The sequence below is a fragment of the Hyaena hyaena genome, unplaced genomic scaffold (genome assembly GCF_003009895.1).
Source record: "Hyaena hyaena isolate Hyena2069 unplaced genomic scaffold, ASM300989v1 scaffold_830, whole genome shotgun sequence".
NCBI classification, from domain to species: Eukaryota; Metazoa; Chordata; class Mammalia; order Carnivora; family Hyaenidae; genus Hyaena; species Hyaena hyaena.
In genome coordinates this window covers 632,341-649,038 of record NW_024081455.1, presented here as the reverse complement: position 1 = coordinate 649,038, position 16,698 = coordinate 632,341, and the positions used below count along the sequence as shown (strand labels likewise).

Genomic DNA, 16,698 nt, shown 5'->3' with positions numbered 1-16,698 from the left:
CTGGGAGGGACTCTATTCAGTGTAGTTCAAGTAGCCTAAAGAAATCCAAACTGCTTCAATATATACAGTCCAACAGGGGAGAGAAGGGGAGGCAGGCCCACACCTAGTTGTGATTCAAGACAGGGTGCTGAGTAAATGTTATACCATAAGACACGGTGTATACAGAAAGGGGAAGGTGCATTCCATCCAAAAGCATGGGGGCGGTGGACTCTGAGTAGGGAGAGGGCATTTGAGCTGGTGCTGATGAATGGGTACAATTTCTATGGGCGGAGGTGGATGGAAAGGCTCTGTAGATAAGTGAAACGGCTTCAGCCAAGGCCAGGAGTCAAAAAACGGCATATTAAGGGAAAAGATTAATGTCCTGAGGTAGATGAAGCACAGGTGTGAGTGAGCACATGTTGAAGAAAAGACCGCAGAATGCCAAGGTGTAGGATTTGGGACTTCATCTTCTGTGCCATAGCGACAGCTGTGCAGAAGAGAGCAAACAGGAGAGTGCTGCGGCGGTTACAGACAAGGAGTCAAGAAGAAAACAACTATCATTCTGTGAACGCCTGCCATGTTCCTAACATGAGTAATTCTGCCAACAACTGTTCAGAAGGTGGGTGGTGGGTCTCCGTTATGAAGAAACCAAGGGTTCATAAACGTACTGAACTTGCAAAAAGTAGTGCAATTAGCACGAAGTTCATCTTACTCTGAAACCTTTGTACTTTCACTTAGGCCCCAGTAACTCCAAATGGCATTAAAGGAGGGAACAGATCTTAAAAACCTTGAAAGGATAAATCATTAGTACAAGACAACTCTTGGGATGGTGGGACTGAGGGAAGAGGAATCTTAGGTGACGCTCGAGTTTTGAGCCTAGGGGATTAGAAAGATGATGCCTTCTGCCTAGAAGGAGACACCTGGTTGAGGGGAAAGATAAGGAATTCAGTTTCAGACATTGAATCAATAATTTCTTCTTTAGGAGAAAGAATTCCAAGCAGACTCCACACCTAGCACAGAGCCCAACACGGGGCCGAGCTTACAACCCTAAGATCATGATCTGAGCCAAAATCAAGAGTCCAAAGCTTAACTGACTGAGCCACCAGGTGCCCCTAATCAATAAAATTAAGTGCCTGATAGGAGCAGGGTACTCTGCAAAACAAAGGGTTTAAATGAAATAAACTTGCTGCCTTCAATGAACTTGCAGTCTAATGATATAAACAATATATAAGTAACAACTACAGGTAATTACTTTAAGTAGTACCTAGAGTAATAAAGTGCTCAGAGAAGGCCTGCTGAATTTGAGATGCTAACACTCAGGTGGAGACTTCCGGTAAGCAGGTCCCTGAGCTCAAGAGAAAGGTTTGGGCTGCAGGGGTAGATTTGAGCATCATTCCCTTCCTAGTGGAGATTGAGCCTCTGAGTAGACAGGATCTCCAAAAGAGGTTAACCAGAAGAGCCCCTGAAGATAGTCGAAGCAAGAGGAATCAATAAAGAAGGGAGGTGGGGAAAGACAAGTAGGGCAAGGGAGGGGTGTGCCAAGCAGAGACAGGGCAGATACATCTAATCCTTCAAAGAAGTCTAGTAGGGGAAGGTTGAAAAGATACTTTGGGTTCAGGAACTAGACAATTACAAATTTTGAGAAAACAGTTTCCACTTACCAAAGGGGCAGAAATCACTTTACACAGGTTGAGGAATGAGTGGGAGGTGAGGAAAGGGAGGTGGTAGGTAGAAAGTCATAGAATAGTGAATGTGGACGATAACTAAGAATCATCTCTGGTTCAACCCACGAATTTTACAGATAAGGAAAATTTTACCAGTTCCCAAAAAAAGTGGGTAGTCAAAGGGGCTAGTCTCTGGAGACATTACACAGAAAAAGAAAGTGAGAGATGAAATGGACATTTGAGGGAAAAAGAAAGTCCCGGAAAGGATTTTTTATTTACATGAAATTACAAAAATTAAACATGTTTGTAAAATGCAAGGCGCATGAAGTGAGAAAGATACTGAAAATGTATGTGGGAAAAGAATATAGTAAAGACAGAGGAAGTGGAATACACAGTGCAAAGGATCAGCCTTGGACAAGAGAGTCCTCTGAGTCAGAAGAAAAGAAAGATGAAATTTAAATAAAGTGAAGGAAAAAGAAGGACATGAAGAGATCCAGCTTGGAGGGTCTTGAGCACAGTAAAATAGATGACACTATCACCAACTGAAAGTAAAGAGAGAAAGTTGAGGCGTAAGAGGCACGGATTTTTAAAACGTTGCCTACAGGGGTATAACAGGGAATCAAGAAAGGATTAAGAAATACTGAGGGCTTTCTGAGGTTAGATGGCCAGAATTGGCAGATGGTCCCTTTTGGTGACATGACTCCCTCCTGAAGTGTTTGGCAGCCCAGGAGAAGGCCCCAAGAATGAGACCACTGAGTTTACCCAAATCAAGTTTTTCAAGGTCATCATGGTAGAACACAAAGGGATTCTTAAGTGTGGTGAAAGTAGTTGAAATTTTTGACAATGCAGTGCAAGTTAAACCAAATGGACAAGGAAAACAAGGAAAAAGGAGGGGCTGGAAGTCTTAGTGAGAATGGAGAACTAATTTGATGGGAGGGAAGAGTGGGGGGTATGAAAAGGGAGTGGTTGTGATGAGAGGGAGAATTCAGAGTTCAGATCTTGAAGACTGTAGCCCTTCCAAGTGAGGCTGAGGTTTGAGATACAAAATTGCTCAGGGATGCCTAAAGGGGGGCAGGGAAAGAGGCTGGAAAGCTGTTGTCATTGAGAAAGTTGAAGCACTAACAGGACAGAGCGTGAGATTCATTTGTGTGGTTTTGAAGTCTCTAAAGATGTTGGTGGGGATGAGATATGAAGAAAAACTGAGCTAGAGATAAAGATGTTAAGAGTGTGATCAGGATGTTGCTGGAGAAGACTGTTCTGTGCAGACAGGAAGAGCATGGCAAATACAAAAGGCATGGGCTTCAAGAGAAGAAAAGGAGGTTCTCGGTGGTGCAAAACCACGGTCTCTCCTCTGCCCCCTGCCCCTAGTGACTGGGTAGAAGAAAGAGCAGCCTTCACCAAAAAGAGAAGGAGCATCATTAGGGTAAATACTGCCAGAGGAAGACTTTCAGAAATGAAACAGAATTTGAATATATGAGGAGTTCCATAGAATACTGTGAAACTAACTGGTAGAAGTGTCCTCGGTGGGTAAGGAATCTAATCCAGGGAGGTTAGATCCCAGTGAGAGTTCAGGAGAAGATGGCAAAGTCTGGAGGAGGTAGGCTCCTGCTTCTGGAATTTAAAATGGAAGGTACATAACATTTATTATGAGGGAAAAAAACATAAATTCTTTGAAGGGAGTCTTAAGGGGATGCACAAGACAAAGTATTTCTTCCAGTTCCATGGCATTAAATGGCATCTTCATGCTGATGACTCCCAAGGTTGTCCCTCTAGTTCTGATCTTGCCTCTGAAACCCAGACTCCTATGTCACTGCCAAGTGACGTCTCCACTTGGATGTCTGCCCCAAAGATTTAGACTTAACCTATTCAGAATTGAACTTTTGGTTTTCCCACCTCATCAGAATCCATTTCCATCTCTCTATCTTCCACCCCCACTCCCCTGCCATCCAATCTATCATCTAGTCCTGGCAATTCTACCCCTGAAACATATCCCAAATGCATCTACTTCTCTCCATTCTCATAGCTGCCACCATCTTCTCTCTTGCTATTACTGCTATTGCCTCCTAACCAGTGTCCATGCTTTCACTCTTTCCTCCTACAATCCAGTCTAAACACAGGATCTTTTAAAAGCACAAATCCAATTAAAAAAAAAAGGGGGGGAGGTGCCTGGATGGCTTAGTTGGTTAAGCGTCCGACTTTCGCTTAGGTCATGATCTCGCGGTTCGTGGGTTTGAGCCCCGCGTCGGGCTCTGTGCTGACTGCCAGCTCAGAGCCTGGAGCCTTTTTCAGTTTTTGTTTCTCTCTCTCTCTGACCCTCCCCTGCTCACGCTGTCTCTCTCTCTCTCTCTCCTAGAAATAAATAAAACATTAAAAAAATTTTAAAAAAAATAAAAGCACAAATCCAGGGCTGCCTGGGTGGCTCAGTCAGCTAAGTGTTAGACTCCTAATTTCAGCTCAGATCATGATCTCACAGTTGTGAGATCAAGCCCCTCGATAAGCCCCACGTAGGGGCACCAGGCCTCGAATGGAAACTGCTTGAGATTCTCTCTCTCCCTTGCTCTCTCTCTCTCTCTCTGCCTCTCCCCTGCTTGGGTGACTGCGCGTGCAAGCTCACTCTCTCTCAAGAAAAAAATTTTTAATAAAAGTTAAAAAATTAAAACATAAATCCAATCACCCCTGCCTCTCTCCTCTTTCTCTCTCGTCCTCCTCCTTCCCACCCCCTATACCCCCCTCCCCCCCTTATACACACACACATAAACACTGACACCTTCCAAAGGCTTCCCATGGTTGAATAGAAGCCAGATGCTTTATTTCCCTCTGCATGGCCCTGTGTGATCTGGATCCTGCCTCCTCTCTCTGACCTCATCTCCCACCCCTCTCCCACTCTCTCTCTGCTCCAGCCACACTGGTTTCCTTTCAGTTCCTCAACACCCCCAGCTCATTTCTACTTTCCAGCCTTTGCAGTAGGCTCTTCCCTTTGCCTGGAATGCTTCTCCCCTAAACCTTCACCTGGTCACTTTTACTTGTCATTTGGATCTCAGCTTAAATGCCACTTACTCAGAGAGGACTTTTCTGACCTCTGTGTCTAAAGTAGTCCTCTGCCACTCATCACATGCCCTGTATTATTTCCTCATAGCGCCACTTACTGACTTCTTCAGTGTTATTTCCTTTCTGCCTTGCTAGGATGTCTGATTTCTTTGCCACCATAAACCTACTACCTAGGACAGTGCCCAGAGTATAATGAAAACTTTTTTAAAGTTTATTTATTTATTTTGAGAAAGAGAGACCAAGCAGGGGAGGGGCAGAGAGAGAGAGGAAGAGAGAGAATCCCAAGCAGGCTCCATGCTGTCAGCACAGAGCCCAACTAGGGACTTGATCTCACAAACCCTGAGATCACGACCTGAGCCAAAATCAAGAGTCAGATGCTTAAGCAAGTGAGCCACCCAGGTGCCCCCAATAAAGTTTTTTTTTTTAATGGAGGGATGGATAAATAGTGGGGTGAAACAGGAGATAGCTCAACTTCAGGTTTCTGGCTTAGATTGGACTTATCTTTAGAGTTAGGTTTAACTATAGGGTCAGGTATGGAGATGAGTAGATTTCAACATTTAGCTGTAGGAAACAAGGTTATGTTAGTTTAGAGGGTAAGTTTACTTTCAGGTTCATTTATTGGTATGTGTTTAGATTTGTGGTTAGGGTTGAGTTTGGGTTGCGATTTGGGTTGAGAAGTTAAATTTGAGTTAGGGTTAAACTTATTAAATCCCAATTTAGGTGGTGAAGCTCAGTTCAAGTTTGAAGCTAACGTCATTTCAACTTCATTTGGAGGCCTCAGAGATTTCACTAGTTTCTCCACTGTAGAGACTGTATTTCCCTGGGTTTGGGGCACAAGACTCTAGTCATCACCCCTCCCACCCAGGGAAAGCCCCAAACCAACTGCTGGCCTCCCCAAGAAAGAAACCGAATTTCACACAACCTCCGAAACTGAGATTGAAACCAAGATTGGCCCATCTCAAGGAGCGCCCTTCAGCACATCACAAACGCCCGTGACACTGAGCCTCAGCCCAGCTCTTGCCCTTCCTTCCTCTCTGTCTCTCATGTCTCCCCATCACTCTTTCTCACCTTCCCCTTTTTGTCCCTCAATGCCCCAGTCTTCCTCTCTGACCTAAGTTTCTCCCTTTCTCAGTTTCTCACCATTAATTGCAACACTGTTTTATATTTTAATACAAATGAGGTCTCTTGATCCATCAGCTTCTACCATCAGAGAGACAGAAGGAGACAACAGGAAGAAAAAGGAACCCCAGAGGAAAGGGGACACAGAAAAGGAAAAGAACAGGGACCAAGAGGAAAACCAACAGAGACATAAGAGAGAGGAGGTTAAAAGAATAAGAAGCAGCCAACATATCGACAGAGATATTTACAAGGGGCAGCTGTGGCTACTCTTTGTCCATCACATCTGGTCAGCCACCAAGACCTGTAGATTTTGCCTCAAAAACTCTCCTCCTGGGGCACCTGGGTGGCTCAGTCGGTTGAGCGTCCAACTTCGGCTCAGGCCATGATCTCGCAGTTCGTGAGTTTGGGCACCTGCATCAGGCTCTGTGCTGACAGCTAAGGGCCTGGAGCCTGCTTCACATTCTGTGCTTCCCTCGCTCTCTGCCCCTCCCCCACTCACACTCTGTCTGTCTCTTTCTCGCTCTCAAAAATAAATAAACATTTAAAAAAAACAACCTCTCCTCTTTTCCATCCTCCTGCTGCTGCCTCGATGTAATGTAGGCTCTTGTATCTCCTTGCTGGGTTATTGCACAACTCTCTTACCAGCCTCCACTTCTGGTTTTCCCTCCAGCTCCCTAAGTCCCATACCCCAGTCCATTCTTCATGTAGCTTCCAGACTCTTTTTTCCAAGGTACCTATTTGCATGAATCCCTGTCTCACTTAAAAATGGTGGATCCGTTTTTGGATCCTTTGTCTCCCTCACTCTCTGCCCCTCCCCCACTCACTATCTCATTCTCTCTCTCAAAAACAAAATAAATATTTATTATTATTTTTTAATGCTTATTTATCTTAGAGAGAGAAAAAGACAGAGCACAAGCAGGAGAGGGGTAGAAAGAGAGGGAGACACAGAATGAGAAGCAGGCTCCAGGCTCTGAGCTGTTAGCACAGAGCCCAACATGGGGCTCGAACCCACGAGCTGTGAGATCATGACCTGAGCCAAAGTCGGATACTTAACTGACTGAGCCACCCAGGCACTCCAAAAATAAACATTAAAAAAATATATATATTGGTGGCTCCCCATTATAATTAGAATGAAATAAAACTTCTTTTCTTAGTTTTAAACCCTTTAGAATGTATTCTCGGCTTACCTCCCAAGCCTCATCTCTGCTTCTTCTATTTGTACCCTATTGCACCTTTTGGCACATTTCATACTCTCCTTTACCTCCAGCCCTTGCACATACTGTTCCCTCCATCTGGAATGCTCCTTGCCATCTTCTTTGCCTCAACACTTAATGCCTGACACCCCTCCCCCAGGCCAAGTTCAATGGCTTTTCTATGGGCTGCCCACTAACACATTTTATTGTAATGATCTGGTAACTTTCCTGTCTTCCTACAGCTTTCAACTTTTCTGTCTTTGACCTCCCAGAGGTCAGGGGACTATCTTTCACATTTGCATCCTCATTGCTTGTCCAAGGTACTCAGGAAATGTTTGTGAAATCCAGAGAAAGGTAAAGAGGTAGAAGGAGAGTGAAAAGAAATAATAGATAAGATTGGAAGGCATGAAAAGCAAAGGGCCTCAAGAAAGAGGAGGAAAACAGGAGAAATGGCTTCTACACACCCTGAATGTTACTTATTATGTGCATGCCACAGGACACCAAGACAACTCAGAAAGTTTGTGCCAGAGGAGAACAACAATATGCCTAATGCCGTAGAGGGAGGGCTTTAGCCATTCTAAACACTCAAAATGAAAGCATGTCAACATCAGTAAGAATAATAATGATATTTGGGGTGCCTGGGTGGCTCAGTTGGTTAAGCATCTGACTCTTGGTTTCAGCTCAAGTCATGATCTCACTGTTTGTGGGTTCAAGCCCGCATCAGGCTTGGTGCTGATAGTGCAGAGCCTGCTTGGGATTTTCTCTCTCTCCCTCTCTCTCTGCCCTTCCCTCATCTCTCTATCAAAATAAATAAACTTCAAAAAAAATGATGATATTTGACATAGCCAATTGTTATTTTCTCAATCTTATGAAACACGGATAAAATCATCATTGGAAAACTTGCTTTCGTACTTACAAATTAAGTGAAAACTGGCTCATGTATAAGAATGCTCATATCGGGGTACCTGGGTGGCTCAGTCAGTTCAGCATCTGACTTCAGCTAAGGTCATGATCTCATGGTTTGTGGGTTCAAGCCCTGCATCAGGCTCTGCGCTAACAGCATGGAGCCTGCTTGGGATTATCTCCCTCTTCCTCTCTCTCTGCCCCTCCACTGCTCGAACTTTCTCTCTCAAAAATAATAAAAATAAAATAATGTTCATATCAACATCTTTCATAGCAGCTAAAAAGTAGAAATAAATCGAATGTCCATCAACAGAAGAATGAGTAAATAAATTAGAGTGTATTCATACAATAGACTATGACATCATAATGAGAAACAAACCAACCAACCACTACTGATATGCAACCACATGGATGAATCTCACAAACATCATGTTGAGTGAAAGAAGCTAAACCCAAACAAGTACATGCTATGTGACTTCATCTATACATACAAAAGCAGGAACAACTAATCTGTGGTGACAGAGGTCAGAAAGTGTTGGTTACCTTTGGAGGGTATCACCTCGGAGGGGACATGAGAAAACCTTCTGGGGATCTGAAAATATGATGGCTCCATGGCTATAAGCAGATGGAAAAATTCGGCAGGCTATACTCTTAAGAGATGTGTGCCTAACTGTACCCTAGTTCAAAGGGAGAAATCTTTAACAATTTTAAAACCGAATAGTGGTTCTGCAAATGCAGCTTCAAGATAAATCCTGTGGTTGTCCCCACCTTACCCTAGCTCACCACCCTCCAGCCCCTCCTGTGTGAAATTCCAAAGCCTTCCCTGGTAAAGAACTTTGGAAGTTGCTACATTCCTTGATACCAGAGCACGTTTGTTTGGGGTTACATAAATCTGATCTGTGAGGGCTGCCTCAGGTGGAGATGAGATAGAAGACACCCCTCTGCAGTGAGAGGAGACCTCATCATACATGAGTATGTGACAACATCTCTGAGGAGGGGAACCATAACATTTATCTTCCAAACCAGGACACTTTTGAGAGCAAAAGGGAGATCCATGAACATTTTCACCAGGACATCAGGCATAAACCAGAATGTCGCAGGCAAAGGGGAAGATCACGGAACTTCTTGATATAAAACCTGCCAGATGACCAGGGAAGTCCACATACTGGGACAAATGTGAGTTGAGCTGTTTGGGACAAGGATGGGGGGGGGTATAAGAGGAGGAAATGGGCACAGAGAGTAGCCTGTAATCAACCAAGGGTGCAGAGGTGTTATATATAATCGCTCTTCAGGGAACCGGGCCTCCAGCCCACGCCCCAGCTGCTCCCCACTCCTCTCCGAACTGACTGTCCGTCCCTTCTCTGGAACTCCTAAGCCTGACCCCGCTCCCTGCCCCTCCCAGCCCACGGTTCCCCTGACCCCACTCCCTTTCCCAGAACTCAGTCGTCTGAGCCCCCGGCCTGCGGTTCACTCCTAGGCCTCAGCCTTTCCTGCCTTCGACTGAAACAGCAGCATCTTCTAAGCCCTGGGGGCTTCCCCGGCCCAGCCAGGGCCTAGAACCCGCCCGCCGCCTGCCACGCTGCCACTGCAGCTTCCTCTATAAAGGGACCCAGGCGTCCGGGCCAGGGGCCCCACAGAGCAGGTGAGACTCTCCCACCCCGTCTCCTTGGGCTGCTGGGCGGTGGGCTCCCCCGGGCACCCTGCTCCTCCGCCTGCGCCCCAGCCCCTCCTGTACCTCCTGCCTGGGGCTGGGCTTGGTGGGTTTGGTTTTGGTTTTTCCTCCTTCTGACTCTTCACCAGTCATTTTCTCTCTGTCTCTATTACACATTCTGTTTCTGCCACGATCCCCCTCGGTTCCCTTCCCGTGTCTCTGTTTCTTTTTCTGTCCCCCCCTGCTCACCTTGGGGTTTTCCTGACTGCATTTTGTCCCCTTCTCTTATCCGTTGCCTTGTCTCTTGGGTGGCTCTCTCTCCGCAGGCGGGCAGGAGGCCGTCATCCGCACCTTGCCCCGCCCCACCTACTGTCTCTCTCCCCACAGATTCTCCCCATGACACCACCTGGACGGCTCTACCTCCTGAGGGTGTGCAGCGCCCCCCTCCTCCTCCTTCTGGGGCTGCTGCTGGCCCTGCCGCCTGAGGCTCAGGTGAGACAGCAAGAGAACGGTAGCTTCAGGGGTGGCCCAGCCAAACTTGGGCCCTAGAACCACCTTCAACCGTCTTCTCCCCTAGGGGCTTCCTGGTGTTGACATCTCACCCTCAGCTGCCCGGACTGCCTATCAGCACCCTCAGAAGCACTTCGCACAAGGCACCCTCAAACCTGCTGCTCATCTTATTGGTAAACACCATCTGGCCCTCCAGACATGTAGCCCCCAGATCTCTTCTTACACCCCCTTCAAGGAACCAAACATCTACTGCACCCCGCCTCCAACTTTCTCCACCTCTCCAAACAGGGGTATCCCTCTCCCATCTATCTTCCCAACCGTCCCCCAGGAACCCAGTCCAGCACTTACTTCCTCAAGGATTAAGACTGTTGACCCCCAGGTTCTTGACCTCTCCCATCCCCTATGGCTCTTCCTAGGAGACCCCAGCACCCAGAATTCACTGCGCTGGAGAGCAAACACGGATCGTGCCTTCCTCCGCCATGGCTTCTCTTTGAGCAACAATTCCCTCCTGGTCCCCACCAGTGGCCTCTACTTTGTCTACTCTCAGGTGGTCTTCTCCGGGGAAGGCTGCTTCCCCAAGGCCACCCCAACCCCTCTCTACCTGGCCCATGAGGTCCAGCTCTTCTCCTCCCAGTACCCTTTCCACGTGCCTCTCCTCAGTGCTCAGAAGTCCGTGTGCCCAGGGCCACAGGGACCTTGGGTGCGTTCTGTGTACCAGGGAGCTGTGTTTCTGCTCACACAGGGAGATCAGCTATCCACTCACACAGATGGCATCTCCCACCTACTCCTCAGCCCCAGTAGTGTCTTCTTTGGAGCCTTTGCTCTGTAGAAAACTCCAGAAGGAAAACTAATTGGTTGCAAGACCTTCTTCCATTTTGCCTCCATTCTGACCACTTCAAGGGTCACCACACCCCTTTCCACCATTCCACTTGTCTCGAGTCTCCCCTGCTCATGTTACCTGGAGCTTCCAAAGAAGGAATTCTAGGCAGCCCAGAGGACCATACCCCCCTGAACTACCCCAATGAAAGGCTGAGAATTTCAAGTCTGCCTAGAAATTCCCACCCAGAGCTCTTCATCTGTCCTGTCCATCTAAGGAAGGCCTGGCCTACCCATGGAAGGGGCAGACACATGGAGGAGCTTGAGTGGATGACAGGAGGCAGGGGAGGGGGAATTATTTATGAAGGGAAAAAATTAAATTATTTATTTATGGAGGATGGAGGGAAGGGAATAATAGAGGGCCATCAGAAGAGAGAGAGAAATACACCCAAGAGATGAAGAGCAAGAGAACATCAGCATAAGGATAACCCAGTGAGAGAGAAAACAAGTGGGTCTGAGACACTGAGGAGCTCTAGAAGGAAAAAAAGAGACTCTTAAGATCCAGCCACTGCTTGACCAGACACCCATGAGAAGACATCTGCACCTTCAATGAAGCCCAATAAACCTCTTTTCTCTGAAATGTTGTCTATGTCTGTCTGTTTGGGAGGGGAGAATTTCCCAAGTCTCTCAGGAACCGGAGGACAGAGGCCCCAGAAGAGACAAGAACTTTGGGCATACAAAGAGATAAAGAGCCTAAGGAGCTCGGGGGAAGTGTGGTGGAGTCATAGAGGCGAGGCAACCAGAGCTGCTGCAGGGAAACCAAAGGATAAGCTGGGAAGAAAAAGGAGAAATGGGGGTCCAAGGTCTGAAGGCATGGAGGGCAGGAGACCACTGGCAGATGCAGCCACATGTAGAGGCTCTGAGGAAAGGGGGTTACAGAGGGCCTCTTGGGAGAAGTGATCACACCAAAGGGTGTTCAGGACCATGGAGGTGGACCTGGGGACTCTCTGGAAGACATGGCCATGCAAGGATCCCAAGGAGTGGGAGACTCCCCAAGTCTGGGGGGGTGGGGAACACAGGGGACATTTTAGGAGACCTAGCGATGCAGAAGGGCCCTGAGGGCTAGGGCTCCAGATTTCTGGAGGGAGCTGGAGTTCTTTGGGATACATGGCCACACACAGGGGCTCTGAGGGATGGAGGTTTCGTGCAAAAATCAAGACCTCAGATTCCCTTGGAAGCCAAGACTGAAACTATCACTGCTGAGTCCTTGGTCAGAATGAAAGGAGAAGGCCTGCCCTCATGGAGTTTGTGAATTCCCAGGGTTGCTTTCAATCCCACTGGGGCTGTCCCGGGCATGTCCCTGATATTTACCACCCCCTCTCCAGCCCTTTCAGAGACCCCAATCCACATCCCCAGCCTTAAGCTGCTTCTGTCAAGCTTCTTTTTCCCCCAGGGACCAAAACACACGTCTCAGGGCCCAGCACAGTTTTCTCCCCTAAAGGTCCCCTTCTGAGGTTTCTCCCCACCAAGGACACAGCTTTCTGAAGCCCCTCCCTTTTCTAACTCTACACCTACCTTACTCCTGTCTGGAAATCAGAGGGAAACAGGCCACACAGACCTGATCCTAAAAAAAAAAAAAAAAAAAAAAAAAAAAGGAGGGAATGGGAATTGGGAGCAGTGAGAAACTGGGTCCAACCTCCAGAGTCCTACATACACAGCAGTGACCGGCCCAGCAAGTCTTCCTCAGAACCTGAGTGGGGTGGGTAGGAAGTATCCTTGATGCCTGGGTGTCCCCAACTTTCCAAACCCCCGCCCCCGCGATGGAGAAGAAACCGAGACAGAAGGTGTAGGGCCCACTACCGCTTCCTCCAGATGAGCTCATGGGTTTCTCCACCAAGGAAGTTTTCCGCTGGTTGAATGAGAGCTTTTCCCCGCCCTCCTCTCACCCTCCTCTCGCCACAGGGTGTATAAATGCAGCTGTCTGCACACCCAGCCAGCAGAAGCTCCCTCAGCGAGGACACCAGGGGACCAACCAGGAGAGAGAGAAGCAACTCCAGACCCCCCTGGAAATAACATCTCAGACGACACACCCCCAGACAAACAGACAAGCGACTCTCTCTCTCATAAACACTGCCTTAGGGCTCTACCATCTCCCAGCTGGACTTGAGCCCCCTAAGAAGAACATCATGAGCACTGAAAGCATGATCCGGGACGTGGAGCTGGCCGAGGAGGCACTCCCCAAGAAGGCAGGGGGCCTCCAGGGCTCCAGAAGGTGCTTGTGCCTCAGCCTCTTCTCCTTCCTCCTTGTGGCAGGAGCCACCACACTTTTCTGCCTGCTGCACTTTGGAGTGATTGGCCCCCAGAGGGAAGAGGTGAGTGCCTCACCAAGGCTTGGCTCATTCTCCTACCCAGAGAGAAATGGGAGATAAGGAGGGCAAGAAATGGGGTGGGAGAAGGAGGTGTACTAATGGGGACGGGTGAGAGAGAAAACATGGAGAAAGACGGGAAGGCAGAAAGAAATGTGGAGAGAGATGGAGGCAGAGAGAGAGGGATGGAGCACACGGAAGGCACTCTCTAAAAACTTCTTGAATGAAGAAATGAGCATACACATAGACACAGAGAGAGAGAGAGATGTGTGGAGAGATGGGAAAAGAACAAGTGATATGAATAAAGACATGAGACACAAAGATGTGGGCGATATGAGAGAGATAAGGAAAGAGGTGAGGAAAGAGATAAGGAAGATGAAGATAGGGTGTCTGGCACGTGGAAGACAGTGAAAAGTGTTGTTGAACGGATGAATCAATGGATGAACGGAGAGAGAAAACTAGACTATGAGCTCTATAAGCAGCATAGCTGTTTCTCATTTAGGGGTGACTTGTTCTGTTGCTAAACCTCCTTCTTCTCCCCTACAGCTCCCACATGGCCTCCAACTAATCAACCCGCTGCCCCAAACACTCAGTAAGTGTCTCCAAAGCCTCTCTCCCGATTCTGGGCTTAGGTGGGGGTGGGAGTTATTTCTGGGATAGCAGCAGTGGGGGAAATTCAGCATTTTGGCTTGAGGAGGAAGAGGAATGGAAGTCAAAGTAATGGGATATTTTCCAGGAAGCTTAAAGGTCTCACCTTTTCTTTCCTCTTTCCTCCTCAGGATCATCATCTCGAACTCCAAGTGACAAGCCAGTAGCTCATGTTGTAGGTAAGACTTCTGAGGATGTAGCTGGAGGATGGTGAAGCAGATGGGATGTAGAGGGCTAGGATTGGGGGGGCTGAACCCGGCCTGAGGGTAGACAGACCATGGAGATGGTATGAGAAGGACTCCCTGAGCTCAAGGAGAGAGTGAAGGAGGAGCACAGGCCTTGAGGGGGACACTCAGAACCTCATGGCCACATGAGATGCGGGAAGACAGACAGGGGACAGGAACCGGATGTGGGGGGGGGGGTTGGGCAGAACTTGAGGGCCAGGATGTGGAGAGTAGAACTGACAGGGTCACACTGACTTACCCCTCCCTTCTCTTCTTCCCTCCAGCAAACCCTGAAGCTGAAGGGAAACTCCAGTGGCTGAGTCGGCGTGCCAATGCCCTCCTGGCCAATGGTGTGGAGCTTACAGACAATCAGCTGATGGTGCCCTCAGATGGGCTGTACCTCATCTACTCCCAGGTCCTCTTCACGGGCCAAAGATGCCCTTCCACCCATGTGCTCCTCACCCATACCATCAGCCGCTTTGCCGTCTCCTACCAGACCAAGGTCAACCTCCTCTCTGCCATTAAGAGCCCTTGCCAGAGGGAGACCCCAGAGGGGGCTGAGGCCAAGCCCTGGTATGAGCCCATCTACCTGGGAGGGGTCTTCCAACTGGAGAAGGGTGATCGACTCAGCGCTGAGATCAATCTGCCTGACTATCTCGACTTTGCCGAGTCCGGGCAGGTCTACTTTGGAATCATTGCCCTGTGAGGGGGCCAGACGTCCATCCTTGCCCACCTCAACCCCTTTGTTATCTGCTCTTTCTGACCCCCTCATCCCCTTCTGGCTTAGAAAGAGAATGAGGGGCTCGGGGCTGGGCCGCAAGCTTAGAACTTTAAATAACAACACTTACAAACCTAAGATCCAGGGACCTGGACTTTGGAGCACTGGCCACCAGCAAGAATTCAAACTGAGGCTTCCAGCATTCACTGGAGATCTCAGGTTTGGATTCCTCAATGCAACCTGAGACACCTGGAATGTGGAGGTCAGGGAACCTTTCTGGCCAGAACACTTCAGAACATCCCTTAAGAAGATCTCATCTAGAACTTGACATGAGTGGACCTCAGACCCCCCTTTCTTCAGATGTTTCCAGACTCTTTCCTGAGATGGAAAGCCCAGCCCCTCCCTCTCGGGGCCAGCTTCCTCTATTTATGTTTGCACTTGTTATTATTTATTATTTATTTATTATTTATTTATTTACTGATGAATGTATTTATTTGGGAGGTTGGGGTGTCCTGGGAGACCGAATGAAGGGGCTGCCTTGATTCGGACATGTTTTCTGTGAAAACGGAACTGAACTCTAGGCTCTTCCCACCTGGCCTCCTGGCCTCTGTGCCTCCTTTTGCTTACATATTTTTAAAAATATTTATCTGATCGAGTTGTCTAATTAATGCTGATTTGGTGACTGACTGTCACTACATCGCTGAACCTCTGCTCCCCAGGGGAGTTATGTCTGTAACCGCCCTACTGGTCAGTGGCGAGAAATAAAATGTGCCTAGAAAAGAAACATGGTCTCTTTGTTGGAATTAATTCTGAGACTGCTTCTCTTTGGGGGTGGGGAGCCACTCCCCAAAGTCCTCTCTCTCTACCTGGCTTAAAATTCCTGAACCCATAAAATAAATGCAAATAAAAGTTACAAAAAAAAAGATCCCTGAACCCATTCCCCACTCTTTATAGACTACTGGGCTCAGGAGACCCTACATAAAACAAAGCCAAGCCAAATATGCCCCTCCTCCAGGAAATTGGAGTCTGAACCTAATTACCTCTCCCTCAGGGCATGGGAATTTCCAGCTCTGGGAATTCCACCGGGGAAGTCCTGCACTTTAAGTGTTCAGGTGAGATTTCCGGCGTTGCAGCCTGCAGGAGAGCTTGGGAAGGGCTGCATTCTCAGGCACCTGAATCACAGCCAAAGGACTTTCAGACATTCAGGCATCAGGGCTCCAAATGATCCCAGGCTTCCCCAGCAGCCCTAGCTGTGCAAGCTGAACCAGTTGCTAAGTCTCATCTACCCAATGAAGATACTGCATGTGGGGCCACGAGAGAACAGAAGCCCTAAACTACACGAGAGCACCTAGCATAGCTCTTGGCATAGCAAGCACTCAGTGAATTCTGTCTTTCTTCCTTTATCCAGCCCCCAGCTGTTCTGTTTCCGTGTCTCAGTAGATGGACTTGAAGAGACGAAGGAAAATTTAAAAAGAGGAATAAGATGCAGGTAAAGGACTCACAGGCAAGCTCTCACAGATTTTCTTGGTGAATGATGAGGGGAGGGACATGAGGTAAGTGAGCTCAAAGGAGAAAAAAGTACCTGTGTCGCCAGGAAGACTCTTCCGGAACAGTCAAAGACAAATACGGAGTCAGAAATGAAGACCCAGTGGGCCCTGGGTGACTCAGCCAGTTAAGCATCTGACTCTTGATTTCTGCTCAGGTCATTATCTTACAGTTGGTGAATTTGAGTCCTGCATTGGGCTCTGTGCTAACAGTGAAGAGCCTGCTTGAGAGTCTCACTTTCTTCCTCTGCCTTGCCCCATTTGCCATTTCTCTCTCTCAAAATAAATAAATAAACATTTAAAAAAAGAAATGAA

The 16,698-nt window shown here is 48.0% G+C and overlaps 2 protein-coding genes across 4 annotated transcripts; both read left to right on the top strand.

The window, feature by feature from the left end:
• Window positions 1–460: 460 nt before the first annotated feature.
• Window positions 461–11,278, top strand: LTA (lymphotoxin alpha). Of its 3 annotated transcripts, none has more exons than XM_039219578.1 (6): window positions 461–598; window positions 8,933–9,082; window positions 9,384–9,548; window positions 9,945–10,049; window positions 10,135–10,240; window positions 10,484–11,278. In XM_039219578.1, exons 4-6 carry the CDS (start codon window positions 9,954–9,956, stop codon window positions 10,894–10,896), a joined length of 615 nt encoding a protein of 204 aa, XP_039075509.1. In that variant the 5' UTR covers window positions 461–598; window positions 8,933–9,082; window positions 9,384–9,548; window positions 9,945–9,953; the 3' UTR covers window positions 10,897–11,278. The 3 variants fall into 3 exon arrangements, with proteins under 3 accessions (XP_039075509.1, XP_039075507.1, XP_039075508.1); XM_039219576.1 differs by lacking the exon at window positions 461–598 and adding an exon at window positions 8,330–8,430; XM_039219577.1 differs by lacking the exon at window positions 461–598 and having other exon boundaries at window positions 8,447–9,082.
• Window positions 11,279–12,806: 1,528 nt separating this feature from the next.
• Window positions 12,807–15,623, top strand: TNF (tumor necrosis factor). The gene is made up of 4 exons (XM_039219575.1): window positions 12,807–13,255; window positions 13,796–13,841; window positions 14,029–14,076; window positions 14,406–15,623. Exons 1-4 carry the CDS (start codon window positions 13,070–13,072, stop codon window positions 14,825–14,827), a joined length of 702 nt encoding a protein of 233 aa, XP_039075506.1. The 5' UTR covers window positions 12,807–13,069; the 3' UTR covers window positions 14,828–15,623.
• The last annotated feature ends 1,075 nt before the right edge of the window (window positions 15,624–16,698 follow it).